Source organism: Oncorhynchus mykiss, chromosome 3, assembly GCF_057628025.1.
Source record: "Oncorhynchus mykiss isolate SJ-2025 chromosome 3, ASM5762802v1, whole genome shotgun sequence".
In the NCBI taxonomy this organism is placed as follows: domain Eukaryota; kingdom Metazoa; phylum Chordata; class Actinopteri; order Salmoniformes; family Salmonidae; genus Oncorhynchus; species Oncorhynchus mykiss.
Genome location: NC_143024.1, coordinates 31279935 through 31302700, shown reverse-complemented (window position 1 = coordinate 31302700; position 22766 = coordinate 31279935). Strand labels below are relative to the sequence as shown.

General features: G+C 44.2%; 2 protein-coding genes across 4 annotated transcripts in view; one reads left to right on the top strand and one right to left on the bottom strand.

The window, feature by feature from the left end:
* Positions 1–5333, bottom strand: part of LOC110512638 (poliovirus receptor) — a 90854-nt gene extending 85521 nt beyond the window's left edge. For all 3 annotated transcript variants that reach the window (XR_016493635.1, XM_036971406.2, XM_036971395.2), the window contains exon 1: positions 5134–5333. Coding sequence is in view for 2 of the 3 variants with exons in the window: in XM_036971406.2 (XP_036827301.2) it covers positions 5134–5218 (85 nt within the window). In the remaining variant the exon portion in view is untranslated. The remainder of the gene's footprint in view (positions 1–5133) is intronic.
* A 3014-nt stretch (positions 5334–8347) lies between these two features.
* Positions 8348–21346, top strand: g6f-like-b (G6F-like-b protein). Its single transcript, NM_001195273.1, is given in 13 exon segments — positions 8348–8440; positions 9272–9610; positions 9829–10092; positions 10398–10433; positions 10817–10989; positions 11234–11396; positions 12234–12295; positions 12544–12736; positions 19446–19604; positions 19850–19923; positions 20419–20445; positions 20950–20996; positions 21286–21346. Coding segments are annotated over 13 exon segments (1677 nt in total). The 5' UTR covers positions 8348–8361.
* The last annotated feature ends 1420 nt before the right edge of the window (positions 21347–22766 follow it).

Here is a 22766-nt window from a genome sequence, read left to right as displayed (position 1 = left end):
TTTACATATGCTTGTCGAAAAAAATATATATTTGTTGACCTATTTACCAAACAATCGACTAAATGGTGTCAGCCCTACACAGCATAGCCTCAGGTTACACACCCTAATTTATCACTAGCTAGCGGTGTGTCAACTACTATTGCTCCTGCCTCCCAGTCCAAAAGCAAAACTTACAATTCAGCGACAAGAACTGCTGCTGACCGACCAAACTCTCCCTCGCTCTCTATACATCCCTCTCCCCTTCACTCACTCTCTCTCTAGAACTATCCATCCTGTCTAAATGATGTTTGTTAAATCAACAACAACCTAGTCTGGCCTTTGATTTAAAGGAAATATGAATACAGAGAAAATAACCATCGTCTCTCCACATACATTGATTATAGACACGTGCATCAATAAGCTCTATGGCTTGACTTACTGTATTAGTTCTTTTCATTCTATGTGGAATGTAGTTCATTGATGAACTGTTATAAACTGCCATAAAATGAGGATTGAATTAGAATTCCATGGAGGCAGCAGAGTCAGGGCCACAGGTGTTGGGCACCGTCCACACACACTTAGTATTACATTCACGACTGCATTGGGCTGTAAACTAAAAACACACATTTATGTCTGAATCAACTGAGGTTTACTGGTGATGAGGGCAACTATTGCTCTACGCTCTAAACAGGCCCTGCAGTGTGTGTGTGTGTGTGTGAGAGAGTGAGAGACAGGGCCATGATGAAGCCATACTAAAAGCAGCCAAAGCAAGGCTAACGAACACACACACACCTGACCTTTTCCCAATCCCCATGGCATTTGCAGCTCTATAGCAGAGGGGCAAGGACACCTCATTAACATAACACCTGGAGCATACAGACATTCATTGAAAAGTTCACACATTCAAAAAAGGTTGCTTTTCCAATTTGAAATGAGACTAGTCTATTTCTGCAGCGTTGTTTTTGCTGTGCTTGTCTGGGAAGAAACATTGATTTAGATAAGAATGTTTCAATTATAGTCTCCCATCCCCTCAAAACACACATTCCACATTCTTTTATCCCTGGAATTACACATCTTTCTCTCTCACCCCCTTCTCCCTCCCCCTCTCAGACACCCATAAACAGCATGGCCTTGAGGACAGAGGGAGAGGAGGGAGTGCGTTTGAATAAACCAATAACTAACGTCGCTCAAACAAAAGCGCTGGACAGGAACATGAAAGATGGTAGAAAATAAAAGACAAGAGAACAAGGCCCCCTGTATGTACTGGGTCTGGCAGGCGGGGGAGGGCGCTCAAGTGGTGGTGGCGGGGAGGACGGGGGAGGGGGGGGGGTCTGAATCAGTTGTTCATTCAGTCCTATAAACCAACTGACCTACCAACCATCAACAGACTGACTCCGAACACAATCCTCAGCCTGAACCGTCTCTGCATCATTCTAAAGAAGCCACCGGTTCCCAAATGGCTGAAGAGACCCATCAGGAGGATCTCAAGTGTCTTCACTGCTGGTCAGTGCACAAAGTCAATTTGGCCTAATGTCACATTTCTCTCTTCTTCCAACAGCGTGCGACTGTAGCCTGCTCTCTCCCCTGACCCTGCCAGCCCACCAGTCGCTCTCACACACACACCAACGCCGCTTACTCAGCCGTAAAGACAACATAACCAGTCACAGCTGACCCCATAGCCCTATTTCAATATAAAACATCACCATGGTAACAGGGTTCAAGCCCTCCTGACCCACATAGGGTCTCCACCTCGTTAGGGGGTATTACAGTGTCGTTTCAGGGCTCAAAGTGGAATCCCATCCATTCTCTCAAGATAACTTAATTTTCTACGACATGTCTTTTATTGATTTTCATACTATAGAAGCCTACCTTAATTCAAAACAAATTAAACTCAATGTTATTACATTGTAAGCTGTGTTATGAGACTATATTAAATTGAAATTGATGAGAACTGAACTAAGCCTACCTTCCTCTACTAAGCTATTGAAACTCTTTTTGGTCATTTCCTTATAAACAAGATTTTCTTGGCTTAGCAAAGAACAAAAAAAAACACAAACAAGGCCTGAACATTGTCGTGTAAGAGGCTCTTTCTGTAAAATCAGTAAAGTGAAGAGGGAGATTTTTACACTTGAACTGGTTAAACCAGCATTTTCCCTGATAAATATGGAGAAACCTTTTTGTTTGCCACCGTTTTCCTTCCCCCTAAGTGCACTAGATGTTCTGTAAAATGGATTTGGGCTGAAAAGGTCCACGCCATAAATAAATCACAAAAGCAAATACATTTCTGGGCCGGATGATGATATTATTATTTTTGTGTTATGTACAATGCTCCCAAGTGACACAGCAGTCTAAGGCACTGCACTTCAGTGCTAGAGGCGTCACTACAGACCCTGGTTCGATCCCGGGCTGTATCACAACCGGCCGTGATTGGGAGTCCAATAGGGCGGCACACAAATGGACCAGCGTTGTACAGGTTAGGGTTTGGCCGGGTTAGGCCGTCACTGTAAAATAATAATTTGTTCTTAACTGACTTGCCTAGTTAAATAAATAAAATAAAATTGTAATCAACTACAGCAGGCAGTACAGTAGGACTCGGCTAGGCCACTACCCTCTCTTTCTGTGGCACTAAGGTTTCCTTAGACAGTGTTGACTTTTTTTTATCCATGGGAAAGGAAAAAATAAAGAGGTCTGGGTTAAATTGCCACTAAAAATAAATGAATATAGAGATTTACATTTGTTTGGGCCAACTTGCCTGATCACTCTGCAAGTGTAAGGAGAGAATCTGCACACCTGAGCACGAAGCCTACCACACCTGAATAAATTAACCTTCTGAATACAGCAAATACATTGGCAACATATTTTGATCTTTATATGAAAGTGTGACACCAAAAGTGGGCACAGTTGAGAAGTTAAATATAGCCTAAGCGGGAAATTTGTTGAAACAAAACTAATAGGTTAGGCTACTGTCCCCACCTAGAACTAGTTGGGGACAGTAGCCTGATTTTTCAGTGGGTGCTGTCCTACTATGCATCCAGGTACTTATTTGCAGGTGCTGGAGTTCTAGGTGAAATCATGACAAATAAAAATAAAAACACAGGGACCTCCCGGGTGGCGCAGTGGTTAAAAGGGCGCTGTACTGCAGCGCCAGCTGTGCCACCAGAGACTCTGGGTTTGCGCCCAGGCTCTGTCGTAACCGGCCGCGACCGGGAGGTCCGTGGGACGACGCACAATTGGCCTAGCATCGTCCGGGTTAGGGAGGGTTTGGCCGGTAGGGATATCCTTGTCTCATCGCGCACCAGCGACTCCTGTGGCGGGCCGGGCGCAGTGTACGCTAACCAAGGTTGCCAGGTGCACAGTGTTTCCTCCGTCACATTGGTGCGGCTGGCTTCCGGGTTGGATGCGCGCTGTGTTAAGAAGCAGTGCGGCTTGGTTGTGTTGTGTATCGGAGGATGCATGACTTTCAACCTTCATCTCTCCCGAGCCCATATGGGAGTTGTAGCGATGAGACAACAATTGGATACCACAAAATTGGGGAGAAAAAGGGGTAAAATGCACACACAATAAAAATTAAATAAATAAATAAAACACTGCTGTTCAGGTGATTGATTTTCATTTGAACAGCAGTGTTTCCCTTTTTATTAGCCATGTTAGCTCCCCATTGAAATGACATGAGGAATGTTGTTTTTAAAGACTACAAAACGGAATGTCTAGAATGAGCATTATGATGCATTTACATGACAACATTCGATGGCAGCCAGGTTAAAATCCACAAAAAAAATACAAATGCAAGATTTGAGTTATTAGTCGACTGTTGTTGATGCAGTCCCAAAATGTTTTGCATTTCAGAAGTAAAGTATTCAAGATATTGGACTTTCAAGATGCAGTGTCACCAGCCACATCATCATGCAGAGCAAAATACATCATATGATGCAAAACGTGACACTTTGCTTTTTGAAAGTCCAATATCTTAAACTTGACTGCTGACATGCAAAACATTTAGAAAAATACCAAAATATAGTTTGAATGGATTTTTACTTTAACATTATATGGTGAATATTTAATTAAACAATACTATGCAACTGTATGTCTAGAATTAGAAAAATTCTCAGTTGGTCTAACTAATTATAAACTGGGTGGTTCGAACCCTGAATGCTGATTGGCTGAAGCCCGTGGTATATCAGGCTGTATACCACGGGTATGACATGTATTTTTACTGCTCTAATTACGTTGGTAACCAGTTTATAATAGCAATAAAGCACCTCGGGGGTTTGTGGTGTATGGCCAATATACCACGGCTGCCTGCTATGGCGGACGCACGGTCTTCTCGGCATGGAAGGGAATACCCCCCTGATGTATGTAAGGGCTGTATCCAGGCACTCCGCGTTGCGTCGCGAAATAATAACATCCCTTAGCGGTGGTATATTGGACCTATACCACACCTCTCGGGCCTTATTTCTTAAATATATGGCTCTGGGCACAGGTGTTTATTAAAAATGCACAGGCCACAAGGACGCTATCAAGTGTGATACTGCAGCCTCAAACACTTGTTGTTGTTGGTGGCAACTAGGCTACACCCTGTTGCTGCACTGTTTACATTAAAAGCTATTTCTAACCCAATGTATGTGTTGTGAACTGGTACTAATCGAGGATGATGGAGGAAATAAAAGGCGCAGGGGGACGTAAGGAATTGAAGGAGAAGCGTGGTCCTGGGGAAAGAGGATCAAGGACACGCAACAGTGCTAGGGTTGTATTTGGAACAGAACAAGTGACAATGCACCTGCTGGCACCAGAGAGAAACATATACTTCGATTGCCAACTGAGCCACACCTTAAGAGCAAAAACACCGCGTAGCCTACTTTACGCCGAAACTCTGGTTACCGAGTGAGATAGTGTCACGGTCAGAAAATAGTCTAGTCAAATTAGTTGAGGGACACAAGTAGACTTTGTTTATTCATAATTTATTTCACGACCGTAAGAAGGAAAATGTTAGCCTGAAAAAAAAAACGTTAAGACCTAGTGTACACCTGCACGTTGATTGGATCGTAACTGAAACCTCCCCAGCAGGTGACACAACCAACCGATCCGTGGTTAGAGTATAAGATAACGTAGGCTGCTGGTGAATTTATGGTTGTTTTGGAAATATGTTTGTCTTACCTTGAAAAGTCAGCAACGTGACCACGCTGAACAGTCCGATCATTTTTGTGAAGTCATGCCAATGTCGAGCGTCTTCTCTCGCCATGCTGTCTGTGCTCTGATCTAAATGAATCTTATGTCGTTGATTTAAAAAAAAAACCTCTATCCGTGTCTTTTCCCGGTTTGAACTTAATCTTCAACTAATCACAAGTCAGTTTTCAAACGTCCTTCACTGACTGCGCGTCTTTCAGAGCCTGTTAAAAATAATATAAATCATGTCCAAGCGATGCTGACAAGAAACTCACAAATGTATATTTCTCGCTTAGCTAAAAATGTGTTTTGTGGATTGGACTGCGTGCGCTCTTCAACTATTTCCACACTGCGGAGAGATCGCTACTGGGTGTGATGTCATGGACTATCCCTAGGCAACGTCACAGTTCCTTGAAATCAAACGATATGTGACTGGAGTTTAGAAACTCCCAAAAGGATGAGAATATTGAGGAATTATACTTTTTAAAAGATTGTGTTATCCAAAACGGAAACCTTGTTGATTTCCAGCAGACTGGACAACATAGTTAATAGGGCGCACACTTACATTTGTTTAGCCTCAAGGCGAGCTGCCTTGCCTGTATTTTACAAAAAACTAAACTAGGCATATTCGTCAATGTACCCTCTTCAGTTTTCTACTGTCTTTTTATTTGAAATGAAAACATTTTGATGGAGGATGCTACAAACTTCACGTTTTGATTTAGAAAAAAAAATCTACCCGTAATGTGTAGGCTAATTTATGGGAAAGTACACCCTCTCCAATATTTTACACTGATTAGGTCAATTGTAATACATGTACCATTCAATTATCGAATTCTATGCACAACAGCCCAGCAGTGGCGGAATGAGGCAAATGGATGATTATTGCGCCCTCTGCTGTTTGGCTCTAACGTCCCACAATCATGACACTACTCAAGTGTCGCAATACAATTAACACTGGAACAAACGTTACAATCCAATAACCACTAACATTGATTTCACAATCAAAATCTTTGACGCAGATGTCACAATCAAATGATGACACTCAGGTGTGATTCTAAAGATTTTGATTAGCTGTATTAAAACAGGGCTGGAACTGAAGCTTGCACACCCAGATCAGATCTCTAGGTCGGGGTTAGTCACCCACTAATCACCCACTGCACCCACTGCACCCACTAATCAAAAAACAGCATTTTCTTATTGTCCACCAAAGCAACATTGCAAAGCCATATTATCATCCAGCTTTAAGGCTAATCTGTAAACCCATGTGTTTTACAGACGTGCAGAGAACATTGATTCATTGTAATTCCCTCCTTCTCATCGCATATTTCACTCTTTGCCCCTAACCTCTCATTTTCTCTCCTCTGCTCTCCCCTCTCCTTTTCTCCTCTCCTCTGTCAGTCCACAATGTTCACCTCTGAATTCTCCCAATCTATTTTCACTTTCAATACTCTGAGCCCTTCCCCTATATAGGGGCCTAACTCGTTTTTCCCCTCTCCCCTCATCCCTCACTCATCTGGCCAATGTTATGTCTGGATTTGGTCACTCTTCCCTCTCATAGTATTGTCCCTCACTTTCTTTATCCCGGCCTTGTCTTTCACTCCTCTCTCTTCGTTTTCCTCTCCACTCCTGTCACCCTGTCCTGGGGTTGCCTGTGGGTCTGTGACTAGGATAGTGGAGTTCATAGTTGTCTGGTATTAGCTCATTGGCAGCACTCATTAAACTGAGCCAGAGCTTAGAGTGATTATTTATCCATGAGGGAGGAGATCAGTACACCCATGCTCTCTCTCTTGTCTCTCTCTCAATTCATTTCAAAGAGACTTATTGGCATGGGAAACATATGTTTATATTGCCAAAGCAAGTGAAATAGATGAAAACAAAAGGGAAATAAACAATGAAAAATGAACAGTAAACATAACACTCACAAAAGTTTTAAAATAATTTAGACATTTCAAATGTTATATTATTGGCTATGTACAGTATTGAAACAATGTACAGATAGTTGAAGTCTCTCTCTCTCTCTCTCTCTCTCTCTCTCTCTCTCTCTCTCTCTCTCAGTATCTCTGGTTTCTATCACTCACCCTGTCACTACTTCTCTTTCTGTTGCTACTTTCTCTCTTTTACTGTATTTTCCAATTTCTCACATTGTCATACATCTTTCTCTCTTCCTCATTTATCTCCCCCTCTCTCTCCATTTGTCCCATCTTTCTCTTTCTCCCACACCCTTCCCCTCTTCCCTCTCTCCCATCTCTCTCTCTCTCTCTCTCTCTCTCTTTCTTTCTCTCTCTCTCCCCCCTCTTTTTCTCTCTCTCTCCCCTCTCTCCCCGTCAGCTCAGTGGTAATTAAGAGTGTATCTGGTAATGGAGTAATGGAGCTCAGAGGAGCTGATAGCACCGTTAGCTTAATTAAACACATTTATGGGATGTAAAGACATTTAGCCCAGGGGTTCCACTGCTCCCACAATAACCCAAACTCTTTATTGTTCTCTCTTTATCTCTCTAACTTCCTCGTTACCTCTCTCTGTCTTTCTCCCTCACTTTCACTCTTTTCATCTCTTCATCTCTCGCTCCACTTTATTGGTCTTTTTCCCTTTCTCCCTGTCACATATACTGTATGTGCTTGTTCCTTTTGTCATTCTTCAACCCCAGTATTGAGGTCATCGTATGGATTTTATCCCAAGTGAAGTTCTTCCCTCTCTGTTCAAGAACATACACAGTACAGTGCCTGAGCTGCAGCATGAGTTTACATCATCATGTAGCCTGGTGTGTTATACTGTGTGTGTGTGTGAGTGAGTGAGTGTGTGCGTGTTTGTGTTTCTGTGCTAGCCTTTTCCCCCTGTGCCAGTCCTATAAGTGTTTATCAGTCACTAACAGTGGACACAGTGACACTCTCTTCCTGAACACTATCAAGGTTTTGGACAGGTCGTATCCTGTTCAAAGTAAAGACACAAGTTCGGCCCCAAATTACACCATATCCCCTATATATTGCACTACTTTTGACCGGTACTATTTGCCCCGGTCAAAAGTAGTGCACTAAATAGGTTATAGAATGCCATTTGGAACGCAACCACATCCCCTGTTAATGACAGTTATAGAATACAGAAATGTTACTAGTAAACTGGAGATGAGAAGGGTGTTGTTGTTTGTGGTGATGGTGGGTGCTAGTGGAGAGTGTGTGTGGGTCTGTGTGTGAGTTGACTTTACACCTGCCTCCGCTTGGACCATGGAGTTTAGATGGCTCCTCTTTGTTCTTATTTCTTCTTCAGCGATGCTCATCACTCAATCTGACACGACCACTAAAGGTATGGTGAAATTTGAACCATTGATAGCTGACATCGCACAAATAACCTTCACCTGCAATTATTCTCCCATACAACTGTTGTGACTGGGTTACCCACTCGTTTTGAAGCTGAAAACTAATGTGGGATCCTTCAGTCGGGGATCAGTGGATCTTTTATCAGAAAGCATATGGAAGACATAACATAGAAAATAATCAAGGTAGTATTTTATAAATAAGGTAGTATTTTATAAATAAGGTAGTATTTTATAAATAAGGTAGTATTTCAGTAGAGGTTTAGAAATATTCCTGTCATTTGGAGGTCAAAGCAGGGATACACACCTCTAATCCGTCCAGTCTGGCTGGCTCTCAACTCTCCTTGGCGTTTAATTGGTCCATTAATGCCATTGATTAGGCTTAAAGAGTCCACAACACACTGGCTCTTCCTGATCTAAATCAGTTACTGATTATAAAGGAAGGATAAAAACCTGGGTTGCATTCGAACTGGCACTCTATTACCTATATAGTGCACTACTTTGGAGCAGGGCTCTAAGAAGTAGGGTGCCATTTGAGAGTCCCCTGGAAGCAGAGATGAGCATCTCTGGGTTAAGTCTGAGTGTTGATTGTGGCTCCAGAACTAGTCACCTCTTATCTCCTCAGGTCTCATCTATCAGTAGTGAGGCCAGAGCCTGATCCAACTGCAACCCCTTCTACTAGCACCTTACGTTTTTACAGAGCACATAGAGCCGGATAGGTGTGAGCAGCCATGGCAGGAGTCCCCTGTAAGCCCACTGGAAGGTTAGACCTATCACTATTTCACTCATTTGTTTTTGTGTGTGTTTTTTGTCGTCATCAGACCCTGACTGGAGTGATGTCGTTGTGACAATGGTTGGCAGGGAAGTCACCTTACCCTGTGTTGATTGGCCTCTCACGGGCTCTGTGAGCATTAATTGGAAGATGAAGTCTCCCGGGGTGGACCACTGGAAACTGGTCCTCTCAGCCAATGAGAGGCAGCAGTTCTCGGGCGCAGCCTCAAAGGCTTCCATGCGATTGGTTGACTCAAACTTTCAGGAAACTGGGGACTTCTCTCTACTGTTTGTCCCCAAAATGGAGGACAAGGGTCGCTACTCCTGTCTGATTAAACAGCAAGAGAAGAAACTGAGAGAGAAGATCATACTATTAGCCATCCTCACAGGTATAGAACTCTGGTCCTGTACACAAACCTACCGTTATAGTATGTCCATATACATGTAATATACAGTTGTGATGGTATTGATGTAAATATTATGTATAAATAATTCCCCATGCCCACTTTATTTGACACAATCAGGTCAGACTGTAGTATCAATATCCCACATGTTTTTTATCTCTTCTTTCGTTCCTCCTATTTCCTACCTCCTACATCGGTCCCAGTCTCTATCTTTCCTTCAGCCACTCTCCCTCACCACAGCACACTGCGTCTGATGGCAGAAGTGTCCCCCGCCTCCACCGTTTCCGAGGTAACCTGGCTGTCCCCTGGCGGGACGCCGCTACGATTGGCAAAGAGGTCAGGGGGGGGTGTTGCCAAGCTGCCCCAGATACGCCTCACTGACCAGGGGGTATACATCTGCCAGGTGTACCCAAGGGGTAACAGCAGCTCCCCTATGTTCCCCTTCACTGTGGACCTCCGCGTGGATGGTGAGATATGACGGGGGGTGGAGAGAGGCAGGAAAGGGTGTAGTGACATAATTGGAATCTGGGATGAATCTCAATACTCCAAGTAAAGCATTGTATTTAGATCGGCATTGTATTGGCATTGTTATGTAATTGACTAGTATTTATATGTGCTCCCACTATAACAACTGCTCCCACATTAACCCAAATGCTTTATTTCTGTCCCTTTATCTCTCTCACTCCCTTGTTCCCTCTCTGTCGTTCTTCCTCCCTCTCTCGCTCCCTCCCTCCCACCCTCTCCCTCTCACCCTCTCTCTCTCTCTTTCTAGGTATGAATGTGGCCTCGTTCACCAATATAAGCCATAGTGAGTGTCGTCACCATGTACAGTAGACTCTAGTCCAGCTAAAACACAGAGTCAGCAGCCTCTGGATCAAGCAGCACAATACACATTGACCTTACTGAGGGACCAGCTCTCTCTCAGAAACATAACGACATAATCCCTGTTGCTGCTGTGCACCTCTCTCCCTATCTCTTTTTCTTTTCCTCTGTCTGTTCTGTTCCTCTCCAAACTGCCATCTCTGTCACTCATCCTCCTCTCTAATACTCTCAACCCCACAATCTTCCCCACATATTTCTCTCACCGTCCCCCCACCACTCTCTCTTCTTATCTCTCACGTTCTCTCTCAATTCCCCCCGTTCTCTCTTTCTCTCTCTCCCTCCCCCTCCCTCTCCTCTCCCCCTCCCTAGGTGCTCAGATCTCTATGGCCAGTCTCACCCAGACCCCTCTCACCCTCGCCTGCCCTCCGATGCGGGGCGACTATGTCCTGCTCTATTGGAAGCCCCCAGACAGCAAAAACATTAACACCACAACCCTGGTCTACGGGTACGACCGCTGGAGGGACCGCACAGAGCAGAGCAAGGTACACCCAGAAGAGGATGTGTGTGTGTGTGTGTGTGTTCAAGCTTGCGTGCGTTTCAACTGAGTTCCTCTACAGGTTTCTTCCTTCAAGGGGGTTTTCCTAGCTACAGTGCTTCTGTTTCTGCCTGCTCCACAGGGTCCAGGCCGGGTTACTGTAAAATGGAAAGGGTGTAACTTTATGACAACTGCTGATGTAAAAAGAGCCTTTATAAATGAATGTGATTGAATGAATTTGATTGATCTAGACTCATGCCCAGCTGAGCCTGGACGGGCCATTGTCTACCCCAAAAGAGGGTTTCTTCTCCTTCCTGCTGAGCCCGGGGCTGAATGACGGAGGCCTCTACACGTGTGAGGTCTTCCTCAATGACAACGCGTTCAGCCAGAGGACCCTACTTAGCATCCTCCAAGGTACAGAGGGGAAGAGGGAGAAGCGAAGAGATAAGTGTGATTCATTTATGTCTGAAATAGAGATATCGGTATGAATAAAAACAAAGACTGAAAATACTGTCCAACTCCCACACACGCAGAAACACACACACATACTCACACACCTGTCTGTCCATTTTTGTAGTCTCGGAAGGCTTTAATAATCACTGTCCCTCTGGCAGCCATCACAGCTGCTCAGACATGACCAAGCGATCTGTCACTGTCACCCTGCTCCACACGTCTGTCACACACACACACACACACACACACACACACACACACACACACACACACACACACACACACACACACACACACACACACACACACACACACACATAAAGCCCCGCGGACCCATATATTTTTTTATCTTGCCTCATTATGGGTGTAATTATGTACGATTATACCTGCCGCACTCCCACCAGGGCTGTGGGAGGCACACATTAAACACTGTAATCACTGACAGAGACGTGTGTGTCTGTAGGGCTTGATTACACCCAGATTGATCCTCATTGGGGTTTGATGAGACATGGGGCATCAGTCACCATCAGGCGACACATTAGAAGCAATTCTGTGTAATGAATATATATTATTTTGACCAATCTCTGATTCTCTCATTGTTTTCTTTTCATCCACCCCACCCCCCCTAACTCACCTTCCACCTCTCCTTGCCCCCTTCTCTTTTTGTCCCCTGACTACCACTTATTGGTACTTCCTTCACTCTCTCCTTATCCCTACCTCACATTATCTTTTTCTTTCCTACTCCCTTGCCTTCCACTCTCCTCTCCTTCCTCCTTTCTCACTATCCCTCCATCCCAGTGAAAGCCAGACATTCTCCATCAGCCCTGGTCCTGACGTGTCAGTATACAGAGCGCTCCCAGGTAGGTAACCATCCCCTGACTGGCAACATTCATGCCTCATCTCTTCACTTTGATAGTTAGCTGATGTGTGGTGAGCTTTCAGGCACAAAATGGCTCCTTGAGCACCTGGGCTGAGTTCATTAGGCACAAAACGGAAAACTGACTGAAACAGGGAAGGACAACCTGGACTATTGCATAGTCCCCTGAACACGGCTCTGGTGTATGAAGAACACACTGTATAAGCACAATCCATCTCCTCCATCCACCAGGTGAAGCGGGTGGTGTGGAGCCACCAGAACCAGAGTCGCACGCTGAAGTGGAGCTCCTCTGGCCCGGGTCGCCTCAGCACCGTGGTCCCCCTGTCCCCCACCCAGGACACGGCTGGGAACTACACCTGCACCATGCAGCTGCAGAATGGACAGGCGGTCAAGGCTGTTTACACCGTCAAACTGCCCCCGAAAGGTGGAGAGAACCAAACGGTCCAACTTGGGTCTTTAGATATAGATCTAAGATCAGCTTACCCTCTCCTAATGCTAACCATAATCGGTAATGCTAAAAAAAACTTTTCTCAGGTCAATGTCAACTAACTGTACCTAGCAGGACCAACAATAGGCCTATATGTTTGTCCAAATAGGTCCCTTTACAATGCTTCCTTTCCTTCTTGCTATCATCTTATCCTTTCTCCCTCGCACCTACACAGTCAGTTCCAGGGGCGGTCTGGGCCGATGTGTTAGAAATGTCAGGGCCGATTTCTGGTCCCAGTCCGCCCCTGGTCAGTTCCCATCAGTGATTATCATCAGTGATTAACAGAAGGGGAAAGTATATTTAAACCACTCAGATGGAATCATACAAACAGAGAAGTTGTAAAACCAGGAAGTTATGTAACTCATCTGTTTGCATGTTTCCATTTGAGAGCTTCAAATATACTTTGCTCTTTAACACCATTATAGCCAATACCACTATAATCATTATGAGCAAATAGGCTCTCATCCAAGTCCATGTTTACTGAACATGAACCTCCTCTATCAGTGGTCCCCAACAGCACACGCGGACAAGCACACCTGATTCAACTCTTTGAGTGCCAGGTTGAATCAGGTGTGCTTGTCTGGGGCTACAATAAAAATGTGTACTGTTGGGCGTACTAGAGGACCGGAGGTGGGAAACACTGCTCTAGATCAGTGGTTCCCAACCTTTTTGGGTTACTGTTTCACCAACAGAATTTTGCTCTGCCCGGAGTAGCCCTGAAGTACCCCCTCATGTGCATTTTACCAGTCAGCCTATGGTCTCATGAGTCTTCTCAAGTACCCTCTGTGGATAGGCCGAGTACCTCCAGGGGTCCTAGTACCCCTGGTTGGGAATCACAGCTCTAAATCCTAAGCACACCAGACATCCCTTCCCAACAGAGAGAAGTGAACAGCAGGCTAGCTCAGCTGCTAATCCGTTAGCTATGTAAACACACCTGGCTGTGTTTATCCCTCTCTCCCGTCGCTCCAGTCCTTCAGTGCTGGATGTGTGCCCACTCCATTCTCATCTCGTTATCTCCAGGGCCCTGTTGTGAGCTAACCAATCAGCCCAGAAATGGAATAGGCAGGATGAACTCTAAATTCCAATTCTAAACTCCACATAAACTTTAAATGTGAGAATAACAAGAATTGTACACATATAGAAGACAGAGAAAGGCACTGAATTCTGCGTGAGGATTTGCCAAGTATTGACTGAAGAAAACGTCCACATGACACCCAATATGGTACCATGTCTGATCCAGCAACACACCACAGAGCATTGCTTTGAATGGGAGTCTTATTGTCTGTTTCACCTATTCTATTCTATTGCATTATATCCTATTCTACATCCTTAACCCATTGTTCTGTTGCTTATCACAGCCAGACAAGTTGACCTGAAGTTGCTCTACAACCACGCTTCACAGAGCACTGACCTTGTAGCCCCGCCTGCCTGCCTGCCTGCCTGCCTGCCTGCCTGCCTGCCTGCCTGCCTGCCTGCCTGCCTGCCCGTGTGCCTGCCTGGCTGAGTGACAGACTGTTTATGGCTTCTGTCCCAACAGAGGTAATGGGTTGTCACTGTCATCACCACCAGACCCACATGGGTTCAAATAGTATTTGTTTCCCTGTCTCTCTGTGTCTGTCTGTGTCACTCTCTCTCTCTCTCTCTTTCTCTCTCTCCCTCTCTTCACACCCCTACACTTCTTCAGTTGATAAGTGTAAATGGTGAGGGAGGACACCAGGACAGCTCTCTGGAATGTATTCACATTCATTGTATCTGAGGAAGCACACACAGCCACAGAAGGATCTGAGAGTTGAATGAATCTCCTAATGGGGATGAGCTCACTACCAATACCCCCATACATCACTGATACCGAGGAGCCATGATGATGACACACAACAAAGCAATGTTTTAACAAGAGTAATGGATATGCAAAGGGAAGTGTTGCATTTAGAATGAGCTGTTTGTGAGGGCTGATTGAACGTTGTATTGTGGTCTTGTGGTCCCATTTACTCTCTTATTGGGATGTGGGAGAGAAGAGAGGAGATGGGAGGCAGGGAAAGAGAGAGAGTGAGATGGGAGGCAGGGAAAGAGAGAGAGCGAGATGGGAGGCAGGGAAAGAGAGAGAGCGAGATGGGAGGCAGGGAAAGAGAGAGAGCGAGATGGGAGGCAGGGAAAGAGAGAGAGTGAGATGGGAGGCAGGGAAAGAGAGAGAGTGAGATGGGAGGCAGGGAAAGATAGAGAGCGAGATGGGAGGCAGGGAAAGAGAGAGAGCGAGATGGGAGGCAGGGAAAGAGAGAGAGCGAGATGGGAGGCATCCTTATGTAATACATGTATCACTAGCCACTTTAACTATGCCACTTTGTTTACATACTCACCTCATGTATATACTGTACTCGATACCATCTACTGTATCCTGCCTATGCTGCTCTGTACCATCACTCATTCATATATCCTTATGTACATATTCTTTATCCCCTTACACTGTGTATAAGACAGTAGTTTTGGAATTGTTAGTTAGATTACTTGTTGGTTATTACTGCATTGTCGGAACTAGAAGCACAAGCATTTCGCTACACTCGCATTAACATCTGCTAACCATGTGTATGTGACAAATAAAATTTGATTTGATTTGATTTGATTTGGAAAGAGAGAGAGCTAGATGGGAGGCAGGGAAAGAGAGAGAGCGAGATGGGAGGCAGGGAAAGAGAGAGAGCGAGATGGGAGGCAGGGAAAGAGAGAGAGCGAGATGGGAGGCAGGGAAAGAGAGAGAGCGAGATGGGAGGCAGGGAAAGAGAGAGCGAGATGGGAGGCAGGGAAAGAGAGAGAGTGAGATGGGAGGCAGGGAAAGAGAGAGAGCGAGATGGGAGGCAGGGAAAGAGAGAGAGAGCGAGATGGGAGGCAGGGAAAGAGAGAGAGCGAGATGGGAGGCAGGGAAAGAGAGAGCGAGATGGGAGGCAGGGAAAGAGAGAGAGCGAGATGGGAGGCAGGGAAAGAGAGAGAGCGAGATGGGAGGCAGGGAAAGAGAGAGAGCGAGATGGGAGGAAATAATAGAGGAACAGAGGGGAGCAAATAGGGAAAGAGGGAGGGATGGATGATAGACCCACATAATAAAATAATATAGTATACTATGGAATAAATACTGTACTGTTACTATATTTATATACTATAATATTCACTGTAGTGTTTTTGCAGACATTACCATAGTATTTACTAAGTGTTTTTTTTTTATCTTTGATGTAGAAGTGGGTGCATTCCCCTTGAGGAAACCTACTGGACAAATACTATAAGAGGAAATGTTCCATAACCTGTAGGACTGTAATATGAATGGATTGTTCAATGCTTCTGCTCTTTTCTATAACCTGTAAGGAACACAACATATAGTCTATATTTGGCATGTAGGTTTCTCACTCATGGGTGGCACAATTTTAATTTTAATTTATCCTTTATTTAACTAGGCAAGCCAGTTAAGAACAAATTCTTATTTACAATGATGGCCTAGGAACAGTGGGTTAACTGCCTTGTTCAGGGGGCAAAACGACAGATTTTTACCTTGTCAGCTCAGGGATTCGATCTAGCAACCTTTCAGTTACTAGTCCAACGCTCTAACCACTAGGCTACCTGCCGCCACAAATTGGGATATGGGGGATGGGAATTGGTGGGGTATATGCAAATTGAATACTGTAGTATTACTATAATTAAAAAAACAATAGTGTTTATGTGGATAAAACTGTAGTGTCGTGTCTCTGGCTTGTCATTAAATGTGAAGAGCGTTATTTTATCAAATCAATTCTCTGTAATTATTATTATTATCATCAGTTCTCATTCCAAACGTCATAAAATTCTTGGCTATCTGCACGAACCCAGCCTTTACTATGAATCATCCATACACCTATTGGCTCAATTATTTATTTACTAAATAATTAAACAATTACAGAATATACAATACATAATAACATTATACAGTGAATATCGTCCCTAGTGGACTTAACAAAAAACTGTTTGGTTATAACATGATAGATTCAGAGACAAGAGAAGGGGGTTTTGGAAGGAAGACTAAGGAACATGGGTCTCTATCGGACCTGGGAAGCTATTCTCACATAAATACATATGCCACTAAAGATCGCTCATTCGGAAAAGTAATGCATTGTATTTACGTGAACCTGGCTTCGATAGTTGAGCTGGTGATGTGAGGCTCTGGTTTGCCCAGTCGATGTTGCCATTGTCCTTTGTAGATTCTTCCGGGATGTTGTGTGAGAGGTTCACATGGTCTGAGAGGTTCATCTCACTCTGGAGATTCGTCCTCGTCAGTCAGTGTTCTCGTACTAGATTTGCGCATATGTTCAGCTGCAATCTGATATATGCTAGTTTAGTATGCACTTCTTCTTTAGGTGATCAATAGTTCAGAGTTCATACCATTTCACGTGTGGAGCAAGCTCTCACGTTTCCTGGTCTGTAGAGTTGAAATTAGAATTAGTACTTTTCAACGTGGGGGACAAGTCCTGCCGTTATTTGGAATTGAGTTCCACCGAGGCTTTTATTCAAGAGTGGAAAAGGGTTGGTTCATCATTTCCAACCAATCTTTATTAATTTGGGTGTCGCTACTGACTTAGTTAAACTTTACATGGGTGGCCAATTCTCTCATTTTAAAGGTTAACAACACATTACATAATTTCGCAAATAGTTGAATCTTTTACTCATTCATTTTATACAAGAATTAGATGCAAGCCTCGTAACTGAGGAACCTGTATAAACAGAGTTAGGGTCGTAGCTGGCTTCTCCACCGACCGTTTACACATTCTCCAAAATAGGAATATTGTTCAATTCTCAAATTCTGGGATGTAGTAGAATTTGGTGGGAGAGTGCCTTTGTTCTACTGTGACGCTCTCTCTCCCATGCTGCATGGTCAGGGAGACAATAGTCTCTGCAAGGAATTTACGACGTAGTTGTAAAGTCATAAAAACTGCCCCTCCCCTCCTAACAGGAGAGTGGGGGTTGTTCACATCTCTGCTTGCCAATTCACTGAAAGGGCTAGCGTCTTGACAGTAGTATTCTACAAAGTATTATATAGTAAGTACTACACAGGATCGAGTGATACTACAGTGTGTAGTATATTATTTGACAGTATACTACAGTTTACTTCAGAATTTTATAGTAAGCACTACATGACTGACTGGATACTACAGTATGTAATATAGTATTCTACAGTATACTACAAAATTATATAGTAAGCACTACAGCGTGTAGTATAGTATTCTACAGTATACTACATCATTATAATGTAAGAAATACACGATCGAGGGATACTACTGAGTGTAGTATAGTATGCTATAGTATACTACACATTTCTATAGTAAGTACTACACATGATCAAAGAATACTACAGTGTGGAGTACAGTATACTACAATATTCTATAGTAAGAAGTACGTGGTCGAGGGATACTACAGTGTGGAGTATAATATTTTGTCATGTGGGGAAGTGTGTAGGGAAAGGCAATTAGAGGAGAGCAGAGAGGAAGGAAGGGAGTGAAGGTGCACCCAGGCCATTGAGGAGTGATGGTATTTACCCCTCACTTCGCTGCACCCAATTACCATAATTCATGCAGTGTTAAAGAAGCTGGCACTGAGAACAGAGCAGGTCAACCTGGCCCGGGGGTCAGCTCCCTGCCACCACACTATTCCAACACACACACACACACACACGCACACGCACACGCACACACACGCACACGCACACACACACACACACACACACCACCACCACCACCCCCACCAATCAATTACACCTCACACAGCACTTCATGATTGATTCATTTGAAGCACCATGTATAAGTCAAGAAAGGAGGGCAAGGTGAAGGCCTGTAAAGGAAACTTCTACGAAAAACAAACTTCTGGACGTTTTTGGAATTTGTAACTTGATGTTGGCGGGTACTTGATGATGTAGTACAAATAAAACATGGGTGCCATCAAATTGATTTGTTTTTATCCAGAAAGACTTCAACCTCACAATAGAATCATCATAAATTAGCAATATATAATTAACAGTAGCATGTTAGTAATGGTCACATCGCTGGTATACAAATTAAGAGATATATATATAAATGAAGATTTACATGGGTGACATCAAAGTCTCTCTTATATTCTAGATGCTTGTGAGCAGGTAGTTGTCACTGTGGTAACTGACACCTCCCACACAGCTCCCATGTCTCCCTGTGGCTGTGTTTGCATGAATGATGTCACCTCACCTCACCATGCAAACACACCAGCTAACTGTATTCATGTCGCGTGTGGCGCTTTGTCAGTCTACAAATGGCTCATTTGAATATCATGAGCTAATCACATGGTTATGTCATGTAATAATTCCGTGTCTCCCCTCCCAACTTTCTCTTTCATCGTTCTATTTCATCCAGAGTACTGTATGGAGTGTGAATAATACTGAGTGTCTTGCAATGATAAGGAGTTAGACATTACAACATACCCACATTGACTCACCCTCCCATTTTGTCTTTCGCTATTTAGACAGGACCTCTCTGGAGCTAAACCAGGGATCAGGCCTGCCCCCTGCTGGGAATGAGACCACACTGTTGATGTACAAGTATTTAATTCATACAACACTCATTAACTTATTCTCTTTTTCTCTTTCTCACTTCTTTCTGTCCTCTTCTCTCAGAGAACACAGAGAGCACTACCTCTATCTCTCCTCCTCACCCAGAGAGCAACAGTGCCTCGCTCCTTCCCTCCCTCCTCTCTGCTTTATTACTCCTGGTGCCCCTGGTTGCCGCGGTTGCTGGTGTGTTGCTATGGAGACAGAAAGACATTTCTCGCCGTGGTGAGTCTTCCGGCGTTTTCTTTTCTGACATCCCTACCTCCTTCGTGTTCTCTCCATCTCTGGACCTGTCAAGTCCAGTGAGTGATCTGGGGCATGACATATTATGAGGTCGATGCAATGAATCTGGCAGTTTGCCTCTCACTGTGTGTGTGTGTGTGTGTGTGTGTGTGTGTGTGTGTGTGTGTGTGTGTGTGTGTGTGTGTGTGTGTGTGTGTGTGTGTGTGTGTGTGTGTGTTTCTCCACAGGTATTGAACAGTCTCTCTCCCACTACTCTGGGGAAGTGGAAAATATCTATGAGAATCCTGAGGATGTCAGACAGGTGATGGATTCATGCCTTCTCTGTATCTCAATACTCTGATGAATCTCTGTTCTCTTCTCCCTCTCTCTCTCCTCCTTCTGTCTCCCCACCATTTCATTTCCTGTCTCTGGCCCTCTGTTTCTGTCTCTTTCTTCTTCTCTCTTTGTTTTCCTTTGTTTCCTCGCTTCTTCTTCTTTACCCCTCATCTAACTCCCTGTCTCACCCTTTCTCACCCTTTCTCTACCCCCCCCTATTTCTCTCTCTCTCTCTCTCTCTCTCTCTCTCTCTCTCTCTCTCTCTCTCTCTCTCTCTCTCTCTCTCTCTCTCTCTCTCTCTCTCTCTCTCTCTCTCTCTCTCTCTCTCTCTCTCTCTCTCTCTCTCTCTCTCTCTCTCTCTCTCTCTCTCTCTCACTCTGTGTGGTTATTGAACACTGTTTTCTCTCCACTCTCCCTATAGACTTCTCCCCAGGGTTCAGTGTGGTTATTAAATACTGTTTTCTCTCCTCTCTCCCTATAGACTTATCCTCAGAGTTCAGTGTACATGGTGAGTTATTGTGTTCTGTTCTCAGCATCACAGACACAGAAGCGTTCCCCTGAGTCTGTGTGTGTGTGGGGAGGTGAGGTTGTAGTGGCCTCCCTTGCTAGTCTGTCCTCAGTGTGTGTGTGTATTCGCATGTGCGTGTATGGGTGTGTGTGTTTCTCCCTCTTCTGTCAGCAGATATGTCTCCACCCATCAGTCCTGTGGTTCAGAAAAACCTGTCGGTTCTTAACTGTCAGCCTTACATTAGTGATATTAACAAATCAATCGCATCCCACCCAGGAGGATGCCTCTAAATGTAATCTCCTCTCCCTCCCCCTTGTCTCTCTCTCCCTTCCTCCTCTTCACCCCCTTCTCCCCATCTCTCTCCTCTCTCATTCTACAATGCCTCTGTCTTTCTCTTCTTCTCCTCCCCTCCTATCTCTTGCTGTACTATGCCCTTCTCCCTTCTCTTGCCCTCCCTCCCACCACTTCTCTCTCTCTCTCCTCTTCTTCTCCTCTTCTTCTCAGGACCTGAAGCCCAGAGGGGAGGATGATGTCTATGAGGAATTGGATCGGTAAGAATTAAATAGCCCTGGGTCATGCGTGGTGTGTGTCTGTGCATTTCTGTCACAATTTCCCATCTGCCCTTCACAGGCCCTCTCACCCCAATAAACTCTGAACATCACTATGATACTGTCAACCTGGTGCTGCACGTCAGTAACATAATGTCACATAATGCACTGACAGTGAAGTGTGTGTGTATGGTTTTGGGTTTGACGTGCAGAACGTCATGGATGGGTGGATACGTTTGTGTGTGTGTACCTGTGTGTGTCTGTGTGCTTTAAGAGCGTGTTCTTTTTTCAGATACAAATCATGCAGCCTTCTGGAGACCTCTACATCGCAGGATTTATCAGCAAAAGCTTGAAGCAATATTATCTCTCCTCTGTTCAGTATATGGACATTTACAGTGCCTTGACTTTTTCCACATTTTGTTGTGTTACAGCCTGAATTTAAATTGATTACATTGAGATTTTATGTCACTAGCCAACACACAATACCCAATAATGTCAAAATGAAATTAATAAAAATGAAAAGCTGAAATGTTGAGTCAATAAGTATTCAACCCCTTTGTTATGGCAAGCCTAAATAAGTTCAGGAGTAAAAATGTGCTTAACAAGTCACATAACAAGTTGAATGGACTCACTCTGTGTGCAATAATAGTGTTTAACATGAGTTTTGAATGACTACCTCGTCTCTGTACCCCACATACACAATTATCTGTAAGGTCCCTCAGTTGAGCAGTGAATTTCAAACACAGATTCAACCACAAAGACCAGAGAGGTTTCCAATGCCTCGCAAAGAAAGGCACCTATTGGTAGATGGGTAAAAAAATAAATAAAAGCAGACATTGAATATCTGTTTGAGGATGGTGAAATTCTTAATTACACTTTGGATGGTGTATCAATGCACCCAATCATTTCAAAGATACAGGCGTCCTTCCTAACTCAGTTGCCGGAGAGGAATGTGGCAATAGAAATGAACTTTATGTCCTGAATACGAAGCGTTATGTTTGGGGCAAACACAACACATCACTGACTACCACTCTTCATGGTGGTGGCTGCATCATGTTATGCGTATGCTTGTCATCGGCAAGTAAAAATAAATGTAATAGCCTCCCGAGTGGCGCAGCGGTCTAAGGCACTACATCACAGTGCCAGAGGCATCACTACAGATCCGGGTTGGGTCCCAGGCTGTATCGAGGGGCCGGGCGAGACCGGAAGACCATAAGGTGGCGCACAATTGTCCCAGCATCGTCCGGGTAAGGGGAGGGTTTGGTCGGCCGGGATGTCCTTGTCCCATCGCGCTCTAGCAACTCCTGTGGTGTGCTGGGTGCATGCACGCTGACACAATTTCCCGTTGGACGGTGTTTCCTCTGACACATTGGTGCATTTGGCTTCCAGGTTAAGTTAGCACTGTGTCAAGTAGGAGTCCGGCATGGCAGGGTCGTGTTTCACCTCTCCTGAGTCTGTACGGGAGTTGCAGCGATGGGACAAGACTGCAACTACCAATTGGAAATCACAAAATTGGGGAGAAAAGGGGTAACAAAAAGTACAAAAATGTATAATATATATACAGTACCAGTCAAAAGTTAGAACACACCTAATCATTCAAGGGTTTTTCTTTTTTTAAACTATTTTCTACATTGTAGAATAATAGTAAAGACATCAAAACTAAGAAATAACACATATGGAATCATGTATTCACCAAACTGGTGTTAAACAAATCAAAATATGTTTTATATTTTAGATTCTTCAAAGTAGCCCTTTGCCTTGATGACAGCTTTG